General features: G+C 43.1%; 1 protein-coding gene across 1 annotated transcript in view; it reads right to left on the reverse strand.

Moving 5' to 3' along the window:
• LOC114647433 (USP6 N-terminal-like protein) overlaps window positions 1-23,680 on the reverse strand; it is a 284,398-nt gene that overhangs the window by 93,735 nt on the left and 166,983 nt on the right. Inside the window, exons 3-6 of the mRNA XM_051923606.1 lie at window positions 14,821-14,894; window positions 8,434-8,519; window positions 8,293-8,332; window positions 407-487 (exon numbers count right to left, since the gene is read on the reverse strand). Coding sequence (XP_051779566.1) covers window positions 407-487; window positions 8,293-8,332; window positions 8,434-8,519; window positions 14,821-14,894 — 281 coding nt within the window. The remainder of the gene's footprint in view (window positions 1-406; window positions 488-8,292; window positions 8,333-8,433; window positions 8,520-14,820; window positions 14,895-23,680) is intronic.

Consider the following 23,680-nt stretch of genomic DNA (forward strand, 5'->3'; position numbering starts at 1 on the left):
TGGAGACTGTTGTGTGTGAAAATCCCAGAAGGTCAGCAGTTACCACCTGCCTGGCACCAACAATCATGCCACAGTCAGAATCACTGAGATCACATTGTTTTCCCATTCTGGTGTTTGATGTGAACATGAACTGAAGCTCCTGACTTGAAGCAACCCACAGGATTTTAAGCTTTGTGCTGCTGCCATATGATTGGCTGATTAGATAATTGCATGGATTAGCAGGCATACGAGTGTCCCTAATGATCTGACCAGTGAGTGGATACTGCCCACTTCATAAACGCTGTCCACTGGCTGGAAGCTCTAAGCTTAGATTTGAAGAAGCAGAAAGGCCGCATGGACGGCTGCACTGCACTGCACTTTCACAGCGACGGCCTGCATGGTTTTCGGTCGAGGCTTTCCTTCTTACCTTCTCACTGTTCCTGTATTTTTCCCATTTCTTCAACATTTTCAGCCACTTGTCCACTCTTTCGACCTCTTGTTGTTTTTGCTGAAATTGAGAACATTTTTGTGAAAAAGTTAACAAAACAGATGCATGTCTTTTTTTAGGCATAACAAAACAGGGGCTGCTAATTTACAGCTTTTGCCTGAGCAGAGTGACTATCTAACAGAGCCACTGACTCATACCAAAATGTCAGCTTTAATGGCTTTTAGGGTGCCTCAGAATACCAAAAGACTTGAATGGTTCTCCCACCGTTGATCAACACAAGCCAGAAAGAAAGGAAAATATTAACAGTTCAAAAGGGTAACACTGGAGAAATAACATACAGCATGGAACTGAGACGTTGGTGCTTCTGTCTCATGGATCCCAGGTACCCTGCGTTCAATTTGTGACTTAAGTCACGGTATGCGTGGGACATGACCGTCATCCCATGTCTGAGTGGCTGTTATTCAGGCTGTCTGGTGTAACGGGAGGTGAAAGCGGCTGAGAAAGAGATGGCCTGCCGCTGCTCTGTAACGTGATATCATGGCAGCCGCAGTTTACGAGTCACAAGGCCGCTTGATCCAATGGATAAGTCAGAGCCAGAGGCCATGTGTTAATGGCCAGCCTCTCAGCGTGACGATTAGAGACAGACAGGGGTGAGACCCTGAGTAATTCATCACTGGTGACGGTGGGTTCACCTCCATGAGCCAAAGACACGGTCTCTCCAAAGCGGGCCCAATGTATGTGTGTGCGCGCGTTTATGTGTCCCCCCCTGTGTCCTTGCATCCTCGTAACCCATTGGTGTTGGCACAGCTTTGGGCTTCCTGCAGTCTCACAATGCGGAAACCAACTTTGGAACGGAGCTGAATGGACGAATAAACCGTCATGGAGCCTCACGTCAAGAAAAGTGTATGGCTGTTGGGGAAGGTGGCTATCCATCAGTGTCTTTGCCCGACTGTCTTATTTCAAAACAGAGTGCTGGACATTTAAAAATGAAAATCAAGTGGAGAGGAGCACAGCACTGCAAGTCACCTCTGAAATTAATGTGCAAAGAAAATGGCAATGAGACGTGAGGGAAGCCTTCTGTAAAACTTTGTATTTTCCTGGTCAGGGTACCAATTTGATTCTTTTGTTATCAGGTGGTCTATTAATTAAGACTTAAGAGCTTAGGTGTTATTCTTGGTAGTACCTTAAAATTCGAGGCACCTATTAATAATGTCACTCGGTCTTCATATTCCCATCTACATAATATCAGCAGCTGCAGTGGGCTGGCGCCCTGCCCGGGGTTTGTTCCTGCTTTGCGCCCTGTGTTGGCTGGGATTGGCTCCAGCTGACCCCCGTGACCCTGTGTTAGGATATAGCGGGTTGGATAATGACTGACTGACTAATATCAGCCGTTTACGTCCATCTCTGTCTGCTACCAGCACTGCTCTTCTTCTTCATGCTCTGGTTCCGTCTCGTACTGATTACTGTAATTCTATCCTTTCTGGTCTTCCTCATAAACTCCTTTAGAAACTCCAATTGCTTCAGAATGCTGCGGCTCGTCTCATCACCAGAACACGTTACTCCAGTCCTGCAGCAGCTTCACTGGCTCCCTATTAAATATCAATTTAATTTTACAAGACCCTCCATAATCTGTCACCTCCTTATTTTTCTGATCTTCTTCACACCTCCATTCCTTCTCGTATCCTCAGATCTTCTTCCTCTATCAATCTTGACGAGGGACATTCAAAAAGTTTCCGCACATTTTGTTTTAACTCTATTTATTAAGAATTTCAAGAACAAATGACGTCACGTTTCTACGTAGTCACCTTCCTTTGCGATGCAATTTTTCCCAGTCACATGACACTCTCAGACACGACCAGTGACTCCTCCCTCACGCCTTCACCGTTTCCAATGAAAATATAAACGTGCAGAAACTTTTTGAACATCCCTCGTATTGTACCTCCTGTTCGCTCGACTACCGTGGGGCTTGGAGCTTTCAGTCAAGCGGCCCCTCGTCTCTGGAACTCTCTCCCGTAAAACATTCGGAATATCGACTCTCTTGCTACCTTTAAATCTCATTTTAAAATACATCTTTTTAAGCTGGCTTATTCTGTCTGATAATTCTAGCTGATAAATTAAAATTTTATTTTATTATTGTACTAGGGGGCTCCGCCCCCTGTTAGCTTCGCTCACCAACCCCCGGGTTTGGTTAACCAGATATACAATTTAAAGAGATTATTTTCATTTTATTCATTTTCATTCATTTTTTATTTCTTGATATTTGCCAGTAATAAAGCTGCAGTGAATGAGTTATTCCTCCACCCAAGGAGGCGCGCTTTAAGCCAGCTGCTGCTTGTGCCGTGCATGTTGCGACTTTGTTAAATGGTGCGACTGAAGCCACCTAAAACTGAACACCAGCAAAACCAAGGAGCTGATGGTGGATTTTAGGAGGACCAGACCCCTCATGGACCCCGTGATCATCAGAGGTGACTGTGTGCAGATGGTGCAGACCTATAAATACCTGGGAGTGCAGCTGGATGATAAATTGGACTGGACTGCCAATACTGATGCTCTGTGTAAGAGAGGACAGAGCCGACTATACTTCCTTAGAAGGCTGGCGTCCTTCAACATCTGCAATAAGATGCTGCAGATGTTCTATCAGACCGTGAGCGCCCTCTTCTACGCGGTGGTGTGCTGGGGAGGCAGCATAAAGAAGAAGGACGCCTCACGCCTGGACAGACTGGTGAGGAAGGCAGGCTCTATTGTAGGCACGGAGCTGGACAGTTTGACATCTGTGGCAGAGCGACAGGCGCTGAGCAGACTCCTGTCAATTATGGAGAATCCACTGCATCCACTGAACAGGATCATCTCCAGACAGAGGAGCAGCTTCAGTGACAGACTGCTGTCACCGTCCTGCTCCACTGACAGACTGAGGAGATCGTTCCTCCGACACACTATGTGACTCTTCAATTCCACTTGGGGGGGGTAAACGTTAACATTATATAAAGTTATTATCTGTCTGTTATACCTGCATTGTTATCACTCTTCAATTTAATATTGTTATTATCAGTATGCTGCTGCTGGAGTATGTGAATTTCTCCTTGGGATTAATAAAGTATCTATCTATCTATCTATCTATCTATCTATCGATCTATCTATTATATAGTGCCTTTCACATCTATCTATCTATCTATCTATCTATCTATCTATCTATCTATCTATCTATCTATCTATCTATTATATAGTGCCTTTCACATCTATCTATCTATCTATCTATCTATCTATCTATCTATCTATCTATTATATAGTGCCTTTCACATTTATCTATCTATCTATCTATTATATAGTGCCTTTCATATCTATCTATCTATTATATAGTGCCTTTCACATCTATCTATCTATCTATCTATCTATCTATCTATCTATCTATCTATTATATAGTGCCTTTCACATCTATCTATCTATCTATCTATCTATCTATCTATCTATTATATAGTGCCTTTCACATTTATCTATCTATCTATCTATTATATAGTGCCTTTCATATCTATCTATCTATTATATAGTGCCTTTCATATCTATCTATCTATCTATCTATCTATCTATCTATCTATCTATCTATCTATCTATTATATAGTGCCTTTCACATCTATCTATCTATCTATCTATCTATTATATAGTGCCTTTCACATTTATCTATCTATCTATCTATTATATAGTGCCTTTCATATCTATCTATCTATTATATAGTGCCTTTCATATCTATCTATCTATCTATCTATCTATCTATCTATCTATCTATCTATCTATTATATAGTGCCTTTCATATCTATCTATCTATCTATCTATTATATAGTGCCTTTCATATCTATCTATCTATCTATCTATTATATAGTGCCTTTCATATCTATCTATCTATCTATCTATCTATCTATCTATCTATCTATCTATCTATCTATCTATCTATTATATAGTGCATTTCATGTCTATCTATCTATTATATAGTACCTTTCATATCTATCTATCTATCTATCTATCTATCTATTATATAGTGCATTTCATGTCTATCTATCTATTATATAGTACCTTTCATATCTATCTATCTATCTATCTATCTATCTATTATATAGTGCCTTTCATATCTATCTATCTATCTATCTATCTATCTATCTATCTATCTATCTATTATATAGTGCCTTTCATATCTATCTATCTATCTATCTATCTATCTATCTATCTATCTATCTATCTATCTATCTATCTATCTATCTATCTATCTATCTATCTATCTATTATATAGTGCATTTCATGTCTATCTATCTATTATATAGTGCCTTTCATATCTATCTATCTATCTATCTATCTATCTATCTATCTATCTATCTATCTATCTATCTATCTATCTATCTATCTATTATATAGTGCCTTTCATATCTATCTATCTATCTATCTATCTATCTATCTATCTATCTATCTATCTATCTATCTATCTATCTATCTATCTATCTATCTATCTATCTATCTAAAACAGCTTTAACTGTTGCAGGACCACAGATTCTCATAGCGTATGGTCCTGAATCGTGTAAATCTACATTTTGAGCATTGAATGATGTGAACGTGAAAAGATTATTGTAGACTCTGACATTTTGCCTGTAGTGTTTGTAGATTTCATTTTCACCAAACAACAACTCTTTTAATTCTTGCAGATACGCCTCTTCTTTGGGAGGCAACACTACTTTTCCCTGATTACAACAGGAATTAGACGATCTACAAGTCTACGACTTAAACTTTAAAGCCTTACAATATCTACATACTTCTGCCATATCACCTATGTCCATATATTCAATCTCTTTTTGCTGTTCCGTTATTTCACCGAGTAATAATTTCTGTTTGTTTGTGCTAATGCGGTCTTTATTATCTTTTTTTTTGATACTTTCGAATTTTCCTACCTTCATATTCTTTAACTCGCTCTGCATGCGTATCGTGCCAACGTTTTTGAACCTCATTATGAAGTCTTTTATTTCTGACCCGGATTGGACCTAGAGCTTTTCAATTCCACTTGATCCGGGCTGACTATTACTTCCCTTATTTTCTGAATTTGCATATAGATTATTATTGCTCTCTTGTGCATCCTTTTTTGCCTTCTTTTCTCTCCAACGCTTTCGTGTCTCTTTTCGACGCGCTGCTTTCTTCTTCGGTTAGTTGTTCACGTGCCATCTAGACCGTATAACATTTTTATGAGCTGGGAGCACCCGAAGTGCGTCTGCCAAAAGCATTCCAACAACTGCGAGGTTAGATGTCTGTGAACTTGTTTTAAATTGTTTGCTAGTAGGGCGTGACGTGTAAAAGTCACCGTCTCACAGGTCTTGCTTCCTAAGGTTGTACTGTTTAGTCTCGCATGACGTCAGAGTGTCTCTCTGAGATGATCACGTCTCGACCCAAGATTTTTTTTATATAACTGATAGATTTATTCTGATTTTATTGTACTGTAATATTTTATTAATTTTATGTTGTGACTGTTGTTATTAATGTGCTCTGGTAAGGTGTGCCTTGAAAAGCGCCTATAAACAAAATAAATTAGATAGATAGATAAATTATTATTATTATTAAAAGACTTTAAGCAAGGACCCGGGTTCGCTTCCCGGGCCCTCCCTGTGTGGAGTTTGCATGTTCTCCCCGTGTCTGCGTGGGTTTCCTCCGGGCACTCCGGTTTCCTCCCACAGTCCAAAGACATGCTGGTTGGGTGGATTGGCGATTCTAAATTGGCCCTAGTGTGTGCTTGGTGTGTGGGTGTGTTTGTGTGTGTCCTGCGGTGGGTTGGCACCCTGCCCAGGATGGGTTCCCTGCCTTGTGCCCTGTGTTGGCTGGGATTGGCTCCGGCAGACCCCCGTGACCCTGTGTTCGGATTCAGCGGGTTGGAAAATGGATGGATGGATGGACTTTAAGCAATCATTGCATGCAAGGGATATGAGACAAAGTCCTAAATATGACAGCTGTAACAGACTTGCCATTGCTGGGTGCCAAGCATTATGGGGCAATGCAATGTCGGGTTCGTGTAATAATAATAATAATAATAATAATAATAATAATAATAATAATTCTTTACAACTATATAGCATTTTCTCACTACTCAAAACGCTATACACGGTGAGCAGGGAGCAACTTTAATCAAAACCAATAATAATGATGATAATAATAATTCTTCCTGCGGTGGGTTGGCACCCTGCCCGGGATTGGTTCCTGCCTTGTGCCCTGTGTTGGCTGGGATTGGCTCCAGCAGACCCCCGTGATCCTGTGTTCGGATTCAGCGGGTTGGAAAATGGATGGATGGATGGATAATAATTCTTTATAACTACGGTATATAGCATTTTCTCACTACCCAAAATGCTATACACGGTGAGCAGGGAGCAACTTTAACCAAAATCAATGTGCAGGATCCACCTGGATGATGCGATGACAGCCATTTTGTGCCCATAGACTCACCACAGAATAGTTTTTAGGTGTAGAAGGGGTGAGTGGGACCTTGAGACAGTTACAGAAAGGGGATGATAAAGGGGCCAGAATGACCGAGCTGTGATGAAGGACAATCGGAGTGCTCCCAGCTCTTTACGAAGGGTGCCCAGGGATCTTTTAATTACCACAGAGAGTCAGGAGCTCGGTTTTACGTCTCATCTGAAAGACGACACCGTTTTTACAGCACGGCATCCCCATCACTGCAGTGGGGCAATGGGATCCACACATAGACCACAGGGTAAGCGCCCCCTGCTGGCCTCACCAACATCTCTTCCAGCTGCAACCCAAGCTTTTCCTAGAGGGTCTCCCATTCAATTACTGGCCAGGCCTGAACAAGCTTAGCTTCAGGTAGATGACTTCTTCTGAAGTGCAGGTGGTGTGACTGCAATCTTGTGCTAAAATTATTTTAATTATTGTTTTTCCCATATCATGCAACACCCAATACCCCAGAATGACAAAGTGAAAACGGAATTGTAGAAATAGTTGCAATTTTCTTTTCAAAAAACCCCCCCCCCCCCCCCATCCAAGTACTGGCTGGGCCCAAACATGATTGGCTTCCCATCTAATCTAATGGTGCTTGACAGGATCTGCCAGGAACAATGGGATAAACTGCAGAAATGCAGGAGAGCATTCTACAACAAAATAAAATGAGTAGAAAGTGAAGGGGTCTGAACACCTTCTGAACCCACTGTATGTGGCTGTATCTGCGAGCAGGCCCTGTGATGATCTATTGCCCTGCACTGTTCTGCTTTTGCACCCCAAGTTGTCTGGGTAGGCTTTGACTCCCCTTGACACTCAACTGGCTTGAACAGCTTTGGCAATGAATGAACAGACTGATCTTTAAGCACTAAATTATCTCACTTTCATCAGATGTAAACAGTAAAGGAGCAATTCCAGGTTACATAAAATGTTCAATGTTCACCAGCTATGTTATATATGGGTTGGAGAAGGTGGCATTGACCAAAAAACAGGAGACAGAGCAGGAGGTGGCAGAGTTAAAGATGCTAAGATTTGCATTGGGTGTGACGAGGATGGACAGGATTAGAAATGAGGACATTAGAGGGTCGGCTCAGGTTGGACATTTGGGAGACAAAGTCAGAGAGGCGAGATTGTGTTGGTTTGGACGTGTGCAGAGGAGAGATGCTGGGTATATATGAGAGAAGGATGCTAAGGATAGAGCTGCCAGAGAAGAGGAGAAGAAGAAGGCCTAAGAGAAGGTTTATGGATGTGGTGAGAGATGACATGCAGGTGATGGGTGTGACAGAGCAAGATGATGAGGACAGAAACATATGGAAGAAGATGATCCGCTGTGGCAACCGCTAATGGGAGCAGCCAAAAGAAGATGAAGAAGAAGAAGAGAATGTTCATTTTACCTTCTCCTCAAAGGCGCTTGGTGTGGGCAGCTCCTCCTCACTATCATAAGACAAAATAAAACAGAGAGAGAACATACATGTCAGTTCAAAAGCACAGTTTGCTCGCACGGATGGTTTCAAATTACCCAGAAAAGTACTTACTGGAGGAAGCCAAAACGGTCCGTGACTTTGTAGATGGTGAAGTCCGCGTCTTCCCAGGGGTCAATCTGGGCACCTTCATGTCTACCCTGTGAGCAGAGATCAAGACACCCATAATAATAAAATACAATTCAAGAAAGACAAAAGATTTTAATGGAGCTTGAAGTGCATTTTCATTCAATTAAAATTCATTAACTTCCTAACCAACTTACGGACTTCAAATAATGGTTATTTATTGAAATTTCCTGATTGAAAAGAGGAGGAGGAGGAGGAGGTTTTCCTTGGCCTACCAGCCCCTTTGTGATTACTGAGCTCTTAATTGAAAACCACACCAACAGGGACAGCTGTAGCAAAGTTGTACAATGGCCTAATTTAAGAGCATCCAGGCTCTTTTCATTTTTGCTCCTCTACTTCCACGTATTTTCACGCATGCATGTCTGTGGATCTCCTCAAGGGCTCCGACATGGTATGTAACGACCCGCCGTGCCACAAGAGGGCACTGCTTCTAACCCTATTCTCTTTTTCCCTTTCCACAGGGCTGAAAATCCGCCTAGTGAGGACACTTAGTCCCACCCCTTCCACTTCTGTGTGGACAAAGCCACCAGACTCCCAGAAGGAGGCGTCTTTCATGAGAGGAAACTACCACTAGTCGAACCTCGAAAGATTGACTGAACTTCTCACAGCCTTTATTTTCTTTAAGCTTGAAGATAGGGCAGAACGAAGTCACAACAGGCGTCATCCTAAATTTTGCCTTTTTATTAAACTGGACGACCCGGTTGGGGCCCCAAATTTTCTTCAAGTTGTTGCAGGTGGCTTGGGGGGGGGGGGGGGGGGGGGGGGGCGACCCGGCCGGGATGCCCCGGAGGACCGGAAGAGGGCTTACACCTTCCCCAGACCACATGGGGGCAACCACCCTGGTACCTATGGGGACCACCGGTACAGAGCTTTGAAGCTCAACCCTGTAAAGTCCCGTGGTCACCACCAGGGGGCTCCCCAATGCCTTTGTGTCTGCCTGTCTGTGTCCGGGTCATGTTCCACAAGGTCTTGTGTTGTTCCTGCACCCAGCCACAGTATGTAGTTTCAGAAATTAATGGAATGTGGCACCCGGCTGGGGTTCATGCCTGGCCGGGATGCCCAGGAGCACCAGAGGAGGGCTTGTGCCTCCTCCAGGACACGAGGGGGCAACCGCCCTGGTTGCTTTGGGGGCCACGGATACAGAGCATAGAAGCTCTACCCTGTAGGGGCCCGTGGTCACCGCCAGGGGGTGCCATGATGCCTTGGGAGCCCTGGACCTCAGCACTTCTGCCACACCCGGAAGTGCTGGGGGGAAGAGGATTGGGGACACCTGGAGGACTTCCGGATACACCGCCAGAGCTTCCGCCACACAGGGGTGTGGCTACAGAAGCTCCTCAGGATGCACCTGGAGTCCATCCGGGGTGTATAAAAGGGGCCGCCTCCCTCCATTCATTGGCAAGAGTCGGGAGGAGTAGGACGGAGCTCGGAGGAGAGGAGTGGAGGCGGACCTGAGAGACTGAAGACATTGTGTTGTGTGGCCAAGGACTGAAGGGGAGATTGGTGCCGAGGCACTGGGTTGTGCTCACGATAAGTGTAAATAGTAGTGTATAATAAACGTGTGGTGGACTTTAAAATGCTCTCCGTCTGTCTGTGTCCGGGTCATATTCCACAGGAAATTTACGAAAAAGGAGCAAATCCCCTTGTTTTGTGTTTAATCACACTTTTGAAATGTGAAAGGCTGGATCAGGCCTTGCTGTTTCACCTCTCAATAAGTTCAGTGTAATTCGCTACCAATAAGCTTATGCTTAGATTGACCACGTTCAAGTTCAAGTTTAAGTTTACTGTCTGGCGCAGGACTGCCACCGATTGGTAGCGAGACGCTATTGTATATAATGGGAACGGGTCACAGATGGATTGCAAAGCAGGTCACTGTGTTTATTAGATTAGATTAGATTGGATTAGATAAACTTTCTTTGGCAATGGGATATTTTCCACAGCTGGGAAACCTTCTGCAAATTCAGGGAAAGGAATAACTGTTTCTGAAGGACACTGCAGAGCTGGCGGACGCATGTTTCCAGCACCTTGAGGCGGATTCCATCCGTCCCTGAAGCCGTGTTTATGCAGAGTTTTCCCAGCTCACTTGACCAGCACAGACACACAGTCCAGGGAGTGGAGGGGGGCTGGAGACCACAGGTCTAATGTTATTGTAGGGGAAGACTGTGCAGGGTGCTGATGGAAGTTGGGATTCCTGAACCTCCTCAGCATTCACCCAGAGACTAGCAGCACTGGTGGAGGGCTGGACTGACAAAAATGAATCAAACCTGTGGATGAAGTGCTTCAGTCCATTAGCTCTGTTCTTGTCCCCTTTCTCTGCATGTTTAACAGCCAGTGATAGTCCTCATGCCATTCCACACTTCCTTCATCTTGGTTTGTTGTAACTTGTGCTCACGTTTGTCTCTGTAGTGGTCTGCCCCTCATGGAACTGTTTCTTTAGCTCTGAGTGCACCTGCTTGAATCCATCCTCATCTCCAGACTTGAAGGCTCTCTTCTTCATATTCAGTAGTCTTTTGTGATCCATGACTTGTGGTTGGAAAAACAGCTCATGGTCTTCATGTGGACTGTGTTATCCACACAAAACTTGACGTAGTCTGTGATCCAGTGGCTGAGACCCTCAATGACCTGACCGTGTGACTCATAGAGCATTTCCCAGTCAGTGTTTTCAAGGGAACCCTTCAAAGCCTCCTCAGCCTCTGTTGTCCCTTTCCTTCACGGTCCTGGTGGCGGCTGGCAACCTCTAGACCAGGGGTAGGCAACGTCGGTCCTGGAGTGCCACAGTATATGCAGGTTTTTGTTCCAACCCAGTTCCTTAACGAGAACTCAAATATTGCTGATGAAGCACATATTGCTTAAGTGACATTTTAATGCTTCATTTTAGTGGTCTCACTTGTTAAGGTTCTCCAACCTTAATTGCTTATTTCAATCTTAAACTGCTGCATTCAGTGTTTTAATTGCTCCTTATTAGCAATAAGATGTAAAAGACAAAGCAGCCAGCAGTTCTCCAGCTAGCTTTTTTCCAATTACATCTGTGTGTGTTCATCATGCACGGTTTGATATAATAAAATACTTAATAGAAAAATGTGACAGACTGAAAATGATCTGTTTTAGGCTTCAAATCATTTGGATGATATCCTTGGAAAGGAAAAAAATCTACGATATAAATACCTTACATTGCACAGACTAACAAGCCATAGAATTAAATAAGGTCTGAGATTGGCAAGGATTGGTTTCTAATTAAGCAATTGGGTTGGAATGAAAACCTGTAGCCACTGCGGCTCACCAGGACCGACATTGCCTACCCCTGTTTTACATCTTATTGCTAATAAGGAGCAATTAAAACACTGAATGCAGCAGTTTAAGATTGAAATAAGCAATTAAGGTTGGAGAACCTTAACAAGCGAGACCACTAAAATGAAGCATTAAAATGTCACTTAAGCAATATGTGCTTCATCAGCAATAATTGAGTTCTCGTTAAGGAACTGGGTTGGAACAAAAACCTGCACATACTGTGGCACTCCAGGACCGACGTTGCCTACCCCTGCTCTAGACCACGGGTGTCGAACTCCGGTCCTCGAGGGCCGCAGTGCAGTGGCTGCATGTTTTCATTCTAACCATCTTCTTCATTAGTGAGCCATTTTTACTGCTAATTAACTTCTTTTGCTTTAGTTTTTATTAACTTGACTCAGGCCCCTTAATCATCTCTTTTTCCTTAATTAGTAGCCAAACAATAATGAGACATCAAACAAGCCACCATATGACCAGGTCACCTGTGCCCATCACACAATATCTGAAAATAAATAAAGGTGAAGGTCTCGGAAAGGTTGATCTCTCAGGTCACCAAAAGATTTTGTTGGTGTTCTTAGAAAAAACAGAAAATTCAACAAATTTGGAAATGTCTGCTGTGTCAGAATGAGAGCAGCAACAAGCCATTGAATTAAATAACGAGTTTAATTAACAGCAAGAATCAGCTTCTCATTAAGAGACTGGTTGGAGTGAAATTGGTTGGAGTTTTAAATCCCAGTTTAGCTGGTCATCTGTTGGCTTGTTTCACGTGTCATTTCTGTTTGGCTGCCATTTAATAAAGAAAGAAATCAATTCAGGGGACTGAATCCTTAAAAACAGGACTATTGAAATGAAGGGAAAGGAGTTAATTAGCAGTGAAAACTACTCACTGAATAGGAAAAGGGTTAGAATGAAAACCTGTAGCCACTGCGGCCCTCCAGGCCCGGAGTTTGACACCCCTGCTCTAGACAAAGAGTTTATATGCGGGTATTAACTGTACCAAATTATGGTAGCAACAGAGTTATATGCTTCTTTAACTTTGGGATATAACAAGTCCAGGGTCCTGTTTTCTCTCGTTGTGCACTCCACCAACTGGTAAAAAGTAGTGAGGGTGGAGGAAAGTGAAACATAGAAATTGTGACGAAAGCACTGGGATGGTCAGAAGAGAGTTTGCTTACTCGAGAACAGACTGGGTCTGATACAATTGTCGCGTCTGCCAAGGGCGGGATGTAAACGCTCCCTGCATATAATAAGGTTGTAAGCGTATTGTGAGTAGCTCAAAATTCAAGTCGGATACCTGTGCTTTAACTGTAATGTGTCCATTCACAAAAATGGCAAGTCTGCCTCCTTTCTTCTTGCTGCTTTTGATCTTGCTTCTGTATGCCCGCACAATTTTAAATCTTTCAGCCCTGAGTCAGATCTAAGTGAAGCACATGAGACTGCTGAGTTTGTGTTCCCATTGGATCCTGATTATCATTGAGAGATTTGCCAGAGATTTGCCATTGCTCCTGATATCCGAAGGCAGATTCTTCTCCTGTTGTGGAGCCCCTTTCCGTCTTTCTCTGATGTCTACGCAGTAGCTCTGCTGGCAGCTCACCAATTTGATCAGATGCTCTAGTAGGCAATGGGCACAGAGCGAGCAGTTGCTGTTGTGTGTAAGTGAGTGCAAGTCCTTCCTCATGCTTTATCCATAAAAAAGATAGCAGGACACGGAGAAAGATGGAGCTGCTGTTGCAGGTGCCCGTTTGTGGCAGTGCCAGAAGACAGAAATCGTCATTGCTCCGACAATCATCCTCGCCCTCCCACCTCTTCTAACAAACATCCAAAATTCCCCAAAAGGGAAGCGTAGCCATTGGCACAGTGGAGCAGTGGTTGGATTGTCTCCATTTTTCAATTTTATTCATTATTGCAGAGCGCTCTTCAGTGGGTACAGGCTGTGATTACACATATCTGTACAAGTATAAGGCACTAGTCGCTGTACCCTGCAGTATATTTGTATAATGGGTTAAGGTAAGACAGCAAATATGACAGGAAAAAAATACCTTTTTGAAATTAAACAAAACCCATGACAAGATAATAAGACACACAGGGATCCAGCAAGACAATGAAATTGTTACCTAAATAAATGGAGAAAGTTACACGTACTAAATCCAGGGACACTGGAGATACCGTACCTGCTGTAGTTCTGATGATGTTTTAATATTTATGTGTTTGAGTTACATGCTATAACATTTTTTCTCTTTGAGATAAATTCAACATTTTTGCCTCGATTTTCTGGGGGGGGGGGGTTAACATAACTCTAAGGAGGCTACTATTACTATCCATCCATCCATTTTCCAACCCGCTGAATCCGAACACAGGGTCACGGGGGTCTGCTGGAGCCAATCCCTGCTAACACAAGGGCACAAGGCAGGAACCAATCCCAGGCAGGGTGCCAACCCACCGCAGGACACACACAAACACACCCACACACCAAGCACACACTAGGGCCAATTTAGAATATCTATCTATCTATCTATCTGTCTGTCTGTCTGTCTGTCTGTCTGTCTGTCTGTCTATCTATCTATCTATCCATTTTCCAACCCGCTGAATCCGAACACAGGGTCACGGGGGTCTGCTGGAGCCAATTCCAGCCAACACAGGGCACAAGGCAGGAACCAATCCCGGGCAGGGTGCCAACCCACCGCAGGACACACACAAACACACCCACACACCAAGCACACACTACGGCCAATTTAGAATCGCCAATCCACCTAACCTGCATGTCTTTGGACTGTGGGAGGAAACCGAAGTGCCCGGAGGAAACCCACGCAGACACGAGGAGAACATGCAAACTCCACGCAGGGAGGACCCGGAAAGCAAAACCAGGTCCCCAGGTCTCCCAACTGCGAGGCAGCAGCGCTACCCACTGCGCCACCGTGCCGCCCATGCTACTATTACTAAATTAACAATAACAAAATAAAAAAAGCTTCCATTGTGTCGATTAGCGTTTACTCTGCATTATACTAAACACGTTCTTATCGGCGACAACAATACCTTGTCATATTTCTCAATGATCTCGGCTCGTTCTTGAGCGATTATTGTCTCAATATTTTTCTTCATGTCAAAGTCTGAAAAAAAAAGCAGACAAAAGCACCTCATTATTTTACCAGTAAACCAACGATTCTCTAAAGAATCACAAATCCAAGAATGGCAATCACTTTCTGTTCCCTCCGATCTTTGGAGGGATGAAAAATGATGGAGGGTGGGAGCATCCTGGGAAAGTTTTCATTTAATTAAATAAATATAATTGTACTAAAATTAACCAATTTATTAAAAGTAAAATTGAAATGTAATTGTTATATCATTTAAGTCCAAAATGTCTTTGAGTTGCTGCACTTATAAGTAAAAAAAATATCGGAGTGCAAAGGTTTAAATGAAGTAAATTGGAAACAAAAAATTCATAAAATGGTAAATTCAAAATAGTTAATCAAAAATTTCTTTATAAACAACATTTTTGGTAAAGATGGTTTCCTGTCGTTGAATTAGCTCTCCCTAGTATGGAGTAGTTAAAACCTTCAATTTAACGTCACACGAACGCCGAACTCTTGAAAAGGCAACATCAAGTTGTCCATGTCCAAATACAGGCTCAGACAGGTAAATGCCTACTTTGTCCTTGGGATTTGTTCATCATCATGGCAAATGCAGCGCTAATGGGAAATTGGCATCATTTAAGTTTAAAAGGTAATTCCAGGTCAGAACTTGTAAGGTCAATTCTGGGAATCAAAACAGTATTGCTAGTATGGGATCCCGTCAGCACTTGTGCCTCAATAATATTTTCTCTCATGCTGTTCACAACCAACCGTGTACCGTTGCATAAACCTTGTTTAGTATTAAGGTTTCTTAATAGCATGACTATTGTCCCTACTTTAAGGTTAAGATTGTGTTGTGGTAATCCGGCCAGGTTAATGGTGTTTAAATATTCTAATGGGAAATTAAGATGCTCAGTTTCGTCTTCAGAATCAACACTGTCAGTACTTAGAAAGACGCGGCTTTCTCCAGGAAGCAATGCAATCACTTGGTCATTTATCTGGTCAACGTCAATATTCTTTAGACATAATATATAGCCCGGTGCGTCAAAAGTGGCATTTGGTCTAATGGTCTATTGCTTCACCAAAAACCTCTGTTACCAAGTCGTTGCAAATAAAGGCGTGAGGGATTTGAATAATATCTGGGTGAAGTTCAAACACATTGGTAAGGTTTCCATTTCCTAGTTGCAACAACCAATTGGTATATTCTGGATCTGTACACCGCATGTTCTCTACCAAGCTTAGTTTCTCAAAGTAATGCCAATTTTCTGTGTATTTCAAACTGGACTGAACAATAGCTGAACGCATGGCGTGCGGAACAACAGCCAAGCACTGTCGAAAATCTCCTCCAAATAAAAGTACTTTTCGTCCAAACGGAATATTATTATCCATTAATGCTCTGAGAAGTTTATCAATGGTATTGAGTAAATGACTGGATGGCATTGTACATTCGTCTAAAATCAATAGTTTTGCCAGACGGATCTCATTTGCACTGTCATTTTGCATTTTCATAGTTGAAACCGATGTTTCCGTGATTGGAACTGAGTGACATGTCAGACCATTTATCAACAAATTAGCTGCTACCCCGGTTGTAGCTGACGCGAAAAGGTGTGCACGTCCGCGTTCGGGCGGTGGTTGTATTGTACATGGGCTTGCTTCTGGCGTCTGCAATCCTTGCATATATACAAACATTACTAAACGAAGGTTGTATATGCGGTGGTGTGCGCATTCGTGTTCGGGCGGCAGTTGCATTGTGACCTAAAGTTTAGTTTACAGGTTGTGTTGTGTTGTTTGGGTGCCACCTACTGACTCTGGGAAGCCGCTGGGTTTGACTCTGGGGCGCTGAGGAGCAGTGCGCGTTCGGTGCTTCTGGCCTCTGGCATCCGTGCATATATACAACCTTTGTTTAGTAATATAGATATCATCATAAAAACATAAAGAGAGTGACTTTCTTTTCTTATATGAATTAGTTACCAGGTAAGATTTAATTTATTTTCAAATTTCAAGCCTTTGCCTAAATTCTTTCACAATTCACCAAACACACACCAGAGTGGTCACTGGGTATTATACAGTTTCTACCCAAAAAAAATACAAAATCCACAATGAAAGTAACCAACTCATCCTACTGTAGTGTGAGATCAGCAAAGGAGAGCTGGGAGAAAGTGGAGCTGATGTGACAAAGCCAGACAGACAGCCAGACAGTCAAATCGAGATAAGGCATTAGATAATATAGACAGATGGAAAAGGTACTATAATAAAGATGCAATATATTCAGAGATCAATAATAAGGCACTATATAATAGACAAATAGTCAGACAGATGGATAGGTATGATAGGAAATAGGTATGATCATAGATAGGAATGGCACTATAAAATAAACCACATATTGTGAGATCAATAATAAAACGTGAAAGGCACTATATAATAAATAGATGATACAAAAGGCACTACATGATAGATAGATAGATAGATAGATGTAAAAAGCACTATATGATAGATAGATAGATAGATAGATAGATAGATAGATAGATAGATAGATAGATAGATAGATAGATAGATAGATAGATAGATAGATGAAAGGCACTATATGATAGATAGATAGATAGATAGATAGATAGATAGATAGATAGATAGATAGATAGATAGATAGATAGATAGATAGATAGATAGATAGATGAAAGGCACTATATGATAGATAGATAGATAGATAGATAGATAGATAGATAGATAGATAGATAGATAGATAGATAGATAGATAGATAGATAGATAGATAGATAGATAGATGGATGAAAGGCAATATATGATACATAGATAGATAGATAGATAGATAGATAGATAGATAGATAGATAGATAGATAGATAGATAGATAGATAGATAGATAGATAGATAGATAGATAAGAAAGGCACTATATGATAGATAGATAATGTGGCAGTCAGCCGGGTCCCATGCCTGGTCGGGACACCCCTTTGATGTATATTCCGGGGGAGCAACCATGGGCTGCTCAATATCTCCCCCAGGACACTTGGTGGCAGCCTCCCTGGCTGACGATGGTGCCTCAGCTTCCCGCAGGGATACATGGGAGATGGAGTTCCTCCACAGCCCTGTTGGGATCTGGGGTGGCCGCCAGGGGGTACTGCATGGGTCCCTGAGCCTGGCTGGACAAGTCTTCAGCCCTGCCCGGAAGTGCAACCGGAAACAGGTGATCAAGTACCTGGAGCACTTCCAGGTGGGCTATAAAGGGGGCCAGCCACCACCACTCAGAGGCCAGAGTCGGGTGGAAGGAGGACAAGGTTGCCTGGGAGGAGTGGTGGTGACGAAGAAGAAAGTGCTTGGTGTGATTTAGTGTGCTTTGGGACTGTGTTGTGGCTGGAGGGATTAGCCAGAGTCGGGAGGAGGAGGACGAAGCTAGACGGGAGGAGTGGTGGTGGTGCCAGAAAGGAGTGTGTTTTGTGCTTGTAACATTTGGACTGTGTTTTGCCTGTGGGGTTCATGGGGAAGACATGCCTCACAGGTGAAGAAAATAAAGGGTTTCTGTGTGCTTTTACACGTGCCTCCGTGTCTGTGCCGGGCTGGGTGCCAATAAAGCGCCTATTTTACAATAGATAAATATGTGAAAGGCACTATTTAATAGATAGATAGGTAGATAGATATGAAAGGCATTATATGATAGATAGATAATGTGTCGGACAGCCGGGTCCCATGTCTGGCTGGGACACCCCTTCGATGTATGATCTGGGGGAGTACCCATGGGCTGCTCAATACTTCCTCCGGGATAGATATGTGAAAGGCACTATATGATAGATAGATAGATAGATAGATAGATAGATAGATAGATAGATAGATAGATAGATAGATAGATAGATAGATAGATAGATAGATAGATAGATAGATAGATAGAAGGTTTGACGATCAGCACTGATGTGCTCGCAGCTTTTTGCCACCTAGATGTGACTTTTGGCCTGGTCACCATATGTGCCATCTGCATGCTCTTTGTGTGGGCTTCCTTCAGGTACTGGACCCTCGTTGCGTAACTGTACTGTATGTTTAGAAATGGTTGCCTTTTAACTTTCCATTTGAGAGTCACAGCAGTTTCTGTCCGTGAGCTCTATATGTCCCACTGCTGCCATTACTCCACAAGCTTCTTAAGGCCGGCTGTAAACTTAATTAAAAAGCACATTCTGAACAAGGCCAGCAGCACTGCTGGAGAGACAGAAGCCATCTCAGGATGGGATGTTGATCAACCAGGACTCACTCTCACTCGAATTCGCAGACTCACTCCTTCTTACAGGGTCAGTTTTGATTTGCTTATTTTCCAAGCTTAAATAGTTTTAGGATATGGTTGTAAAAAATGAATAAAAATCCCACACAGACACAGAAAGAACATGAAAACTACTGCCAGACACGTTTTACTGATAGTATTTACAATAGCAGACCTCCAGCAGTTCTCATTGATCACCACTTGTGAACTTTTTCACCCATCTACTGTACTAATAATTTGGCTAACACACTTTTCTCCATATTCCCCTCACATTTCTTGTCTATTTATGTAACAAATGAAATGAAACTCTACAATCTGTAAGAAATCTTCAGCCAAGTCTCTAGTTGATTCTCAAAAGGGTACATCTGACAACTAAAGGCCATGTCACATTACAGGACTTTTCCCGCTTTTGTTTTAGCCGTAGCCTTCATTAGTGACAGTCAGGGGTTTGCTGTGTCACCCAAGTACATCAGAGGGTCACGATCAGGGTCCCTCCCGGGTATGTAACACCACCATGGGCCAAGAGGGGGCACTGCTGCTAATTACATCGTCTTCCTTTACCTCAACAGTGCCAAGAGACCGCCCAGTGTGTGCAACTGACTCCGCCCAGGACCATAAAAGCCCAGCCCCCTGTGTCACTCAGTGACTAAAGAGCACCATGGGGCGATACTTTATTTCATGAATATAAGTAAACGGGGAGAGCTGTGTTGGTGTCCCAACATTTACCTCGGCTTTTGACCCATCATTACCTTGGATGACCACAGCTGACATACCCAGCGACTTACTATAACTAATCTGTGACTCGCCCCTCAAACAGGTGTAAAAATAGACAAGATATGCAGAAGAGAAGTTGGGGCACCACATGTGTCCTGTTTAATATCCAGAGTTGTTTGCAAAGATAAAATGTGGCAGAAAGTAAGATTCTTGAAGTGACATCAAAATGACGCAAGTTTGGTCTCAGTAATGTAGAGAGGTCCTCTCTTTGTGAGCCTGTGGTCTGGTCTGACAGAGGTCTGGTGGTCAGGTGACATTAGAGACGGAGAATGAGAGGCAGAAGATGACCCAAACCCCAACAGATACGCTCAAAGCTTGTGTTTTTGTCACATGTTTCGATTTTGTCTTTAGGCACAGGGGTGGGCTCTGTGCGCATGAGAGCTGACAACCAATAAATGCTCATTCTGGAAGTACAGGGCACAGAGAAGAGAAGCCTATCTGACTGATGCTTCCCTTTTTTAAGCACCATTACAGAACAGAAATAAAGCAAACAAAAGGGGCGAGATGGCAGCCGAACTCGCCGTACCTGCTAACCCTTCGTACAGCACTGGCTCTGTCAGGCAGCCTGCTATCGGCTATTAGAAAAAGGCACAAACACGACTGTGCTGGAAAGGGTTCACAGTCAGTTAATTTGATTTTCAGTTGTGTAAACCGACACGGTCCATCGATGAGATCGGCATGTCTGACATACACTATGACCAGAAGTCGTGTAATGTGATATTCGCTTTACCATAAGATCTTAGAAATTCTTAGCCCTTTGAGCTTGGCAGGCCAGTTTGCAGGCAGCCACTTAGCAGGACAGACCTGAAAGGCTGCTATACCGGCCCACCTATCTACCATTAAAACCTGGCTGGCCTGAATAATATCTTATGCATATCTGTTACTCTACGCCAGGGGTCTCCAACTCCAGTCCTGGAGAGCTACTGTAGCTGCAGGTTTTCATTCTAACTCTTTCCTTAATAAGTGACCAGATTTTGCTGATAATTAACTCTTTGCCTTAATTTTAATTGACACACAACTTAAGACTCAGACCCCTTAATTATTTCTTTTTTCATATCTTAAATCAGGCAGATTGAAGAGTTAAGTGCCAGCTTAAGTGAAAAATTAAAGAAAACGTACTAAGTAATTGCAACACAAACGCCGACTTAATCAGTTTTAACGCGAAAAGACGGAAGAAGAGAAGAAGCGGGCCGCTAGAGTGGAGGAAAGAAGAGCTGCTCAGGAAGCAGCAAGCACATCAACCTGGCCAAGGTCCGGCTTACTTGTCTGAACTTATCACGGCTTACAAACCTGAGCGCACATTAAGATCTCAAGATGCTGGTCTGCTTATGATTCCAAGGATTAATAAAATAACAGTGGGAGGTCGAGCTTTTAGTTACAGGACCCCTAAACTGTGGAGTGGTCTGCCTGCTACTATAAGAGATGCCCCTTCGGTCTCAGCTTTTAAATCCCGGCTGAAGACTCACTACTTTAGTTTAGCACACCCTGACTAGAGCTACTGATTAACTGTACAGACTGCATCTCTGTTGTTAGTCATTAGCATTAAAACATAAGTAACATCCATTAATCCATCCATTTTCCAACCCGCTGAATCCGAAACCAGGGTCACGGGGGTCTGCTGGAGCCAATCCCAGCCAACACAGGGCACAAAGCAGGGAACCAATCCTGGCAGGGTGCCAACCCACCGCAGGACACACAAAAACACACATTAGGGCCAATTTAGAATCACCAATCCACCTAACCTGCATGTCTTTGGACTGTGGGAGGAAACCGGAGCGCCCGGAGGAAACCCACGCAGACACGGGGAGAACATGCAAACTCCATGCAGGGAGGACCCGGGAAGCGAGGCAGCAGCGCTACCACTGCGCCACCGAGCCGCCCACATAAGTAACATGATAGTTAGAATTGGATACTAACCTTCACCTATTCTGTTTCTCTTCTCAGTACTCAAATGTAGCACTTGGTTCCACGGCCCACCTGCCAAGTTGTTTTGCCTGCCTAAGGTAAAGTCATCCCTGATGGAGGATCACAGGAATCGTGGGAAAGAGGGATCCTTTCATCGGATTGGCTGGCCCAGCGCTGTTTCACCTGTGGAATGGCCAAATGGGGGAGGCAGCTTGATGGATGAGGTCTCCAGGACTCTGAACAAATCCAAATCTTATTATGTGATATCATCTACTGTTAAATTCTGCTCCGTACTTCTAAAGTTTTTAGTTTTATACTGTATTGAGGATTTGTTCTGTTCTGTGTATTGTATTGTATTGTATTGTATTGTCCCCCTTCTTTTTGACACCCACTGCACGCCCAACCTACCTGGAGAGGGGTCTCTCTTTGAACGGCCTTTCCTGAGGTTTCTTCCATTTTTTTCCCTACAAGGTTTTTTTGGGAGTTTTTCCTTCCTTGTCTTCTTAGAGAGTCAAGGCTGGGGGGCTGTCAAGAGGCAGGGCCTGTTAAAGCCCATTGCGGCACTTCTTGTGTGATTTTGGGCTATACAAAAATAAATTGTATTGTATTGTATAGTTTCAACCTCTGAGAAAATGAATGGTAAACATACAGAGAAAGAGGATGAGAACTAGGAATGGTCAAGTCAAGTGTATTCACTGCACGTTGTCGTTACAGCAGTGCGCCGTTACTACATGATGAATACATTTGCCTGTTCCGGCACTGCATCTAATTTCCTGGGGTTACAGATGTAAAAGAAAGAGAGAGGTGTTCAGCAACAGTGACCAAGCTGTTAAGAAAGGCAATGGATATGATCCGAGGCATTCTATTAAGTCCTACATAATAAAGACTATAAAGGGAAGAACTGAATTACAATAATACCCTAACACAGTGTTTTTCAACCAATGTGCCGTGGCACAGTGGTGCACCATGAGAGCTACCCAGGTGTGCTGTGGAAATAATATTGTAGAGCACCTGGGTCTGAACCTGAGAGGGAGAAGCTCTTCAGGTGTCTGAGGAGTACAGGACTACCTGGAGAAGCTGTCATAAAAGAAGCTCCGCAATTGCTACATAGCAGACATGGTGGCTCCATGCTGCTAGAGTCCATCTGCCTGGGTGTGTGTGGCTGTTAGCGAGTTTCACAGGGCCAGTGGATAGTGGGCAAATGAGTTACCACTGAGGCAGAAGGGGGCAGCAAAAGAGACGAAGCAGCTGAGAGAGGCCACCAAAGTGCTCACTAAGTGCCGTGTCTATAAACACAGATATCGGAGCTGCTTTTTTATTGACTTCTCCGCTAGTCCCACTTCTTTGGACATGTATTTGTGGTTAGTAGAACACTAGTGCGCCCTTGGGATGTTTTTGGTTAGAAAATGTGAGTCACCCCAGAAAAAAGGTTGGGTGGGAAACACTGCTCTACTGTTACAAAACACATCCACTCTGGGATTTGGCATAGTAGGCATGATCAGTTGAGAAATATTCTAATCTACATCTCCAAAGAAAAAGGTGAACATAAAACATGTGGCTGAAACTACATGAGAGCCATCCACTCCATGATTTGGCGTAGTAGGCATGATCAGTTGAGACATATTCTAATCTATATCACTTCTCAAAAGAAAACAGTGAACATAAAACATGTGGCTGAAACTACATGAGAACCATCCACTCTGAGAATTGGCGTAGTAGGCATGATCAGTTTAGACATATTCTAATCTACATCTCAAAAGAAAAAGGTGAACATAAAACATGTGGCTGAAAATACATGAGAACCATCCACTCTGAGAATTGGCATAGTAGGCATGATCAGCTGAGACATATTCTAATCTATATAATTTCTCAAAAGAAAAAGGTGAAC

This window comes from Erpetoichthys calabaricus, chromosome 2, assembly GCF_900747795.2.
Source record: "Erpetoichthys calabaricus chromosome 2, fErpCal1.3, whole genome shotgun sequence".
In the NCBI taxonomy this organism is placed as follows: Eukaryota; Metazoa; Chordata; class Cladistia; order Polypteriformes; family Polypteridae; genus Erpetoichthys; species Erpetoichthys calabaricus.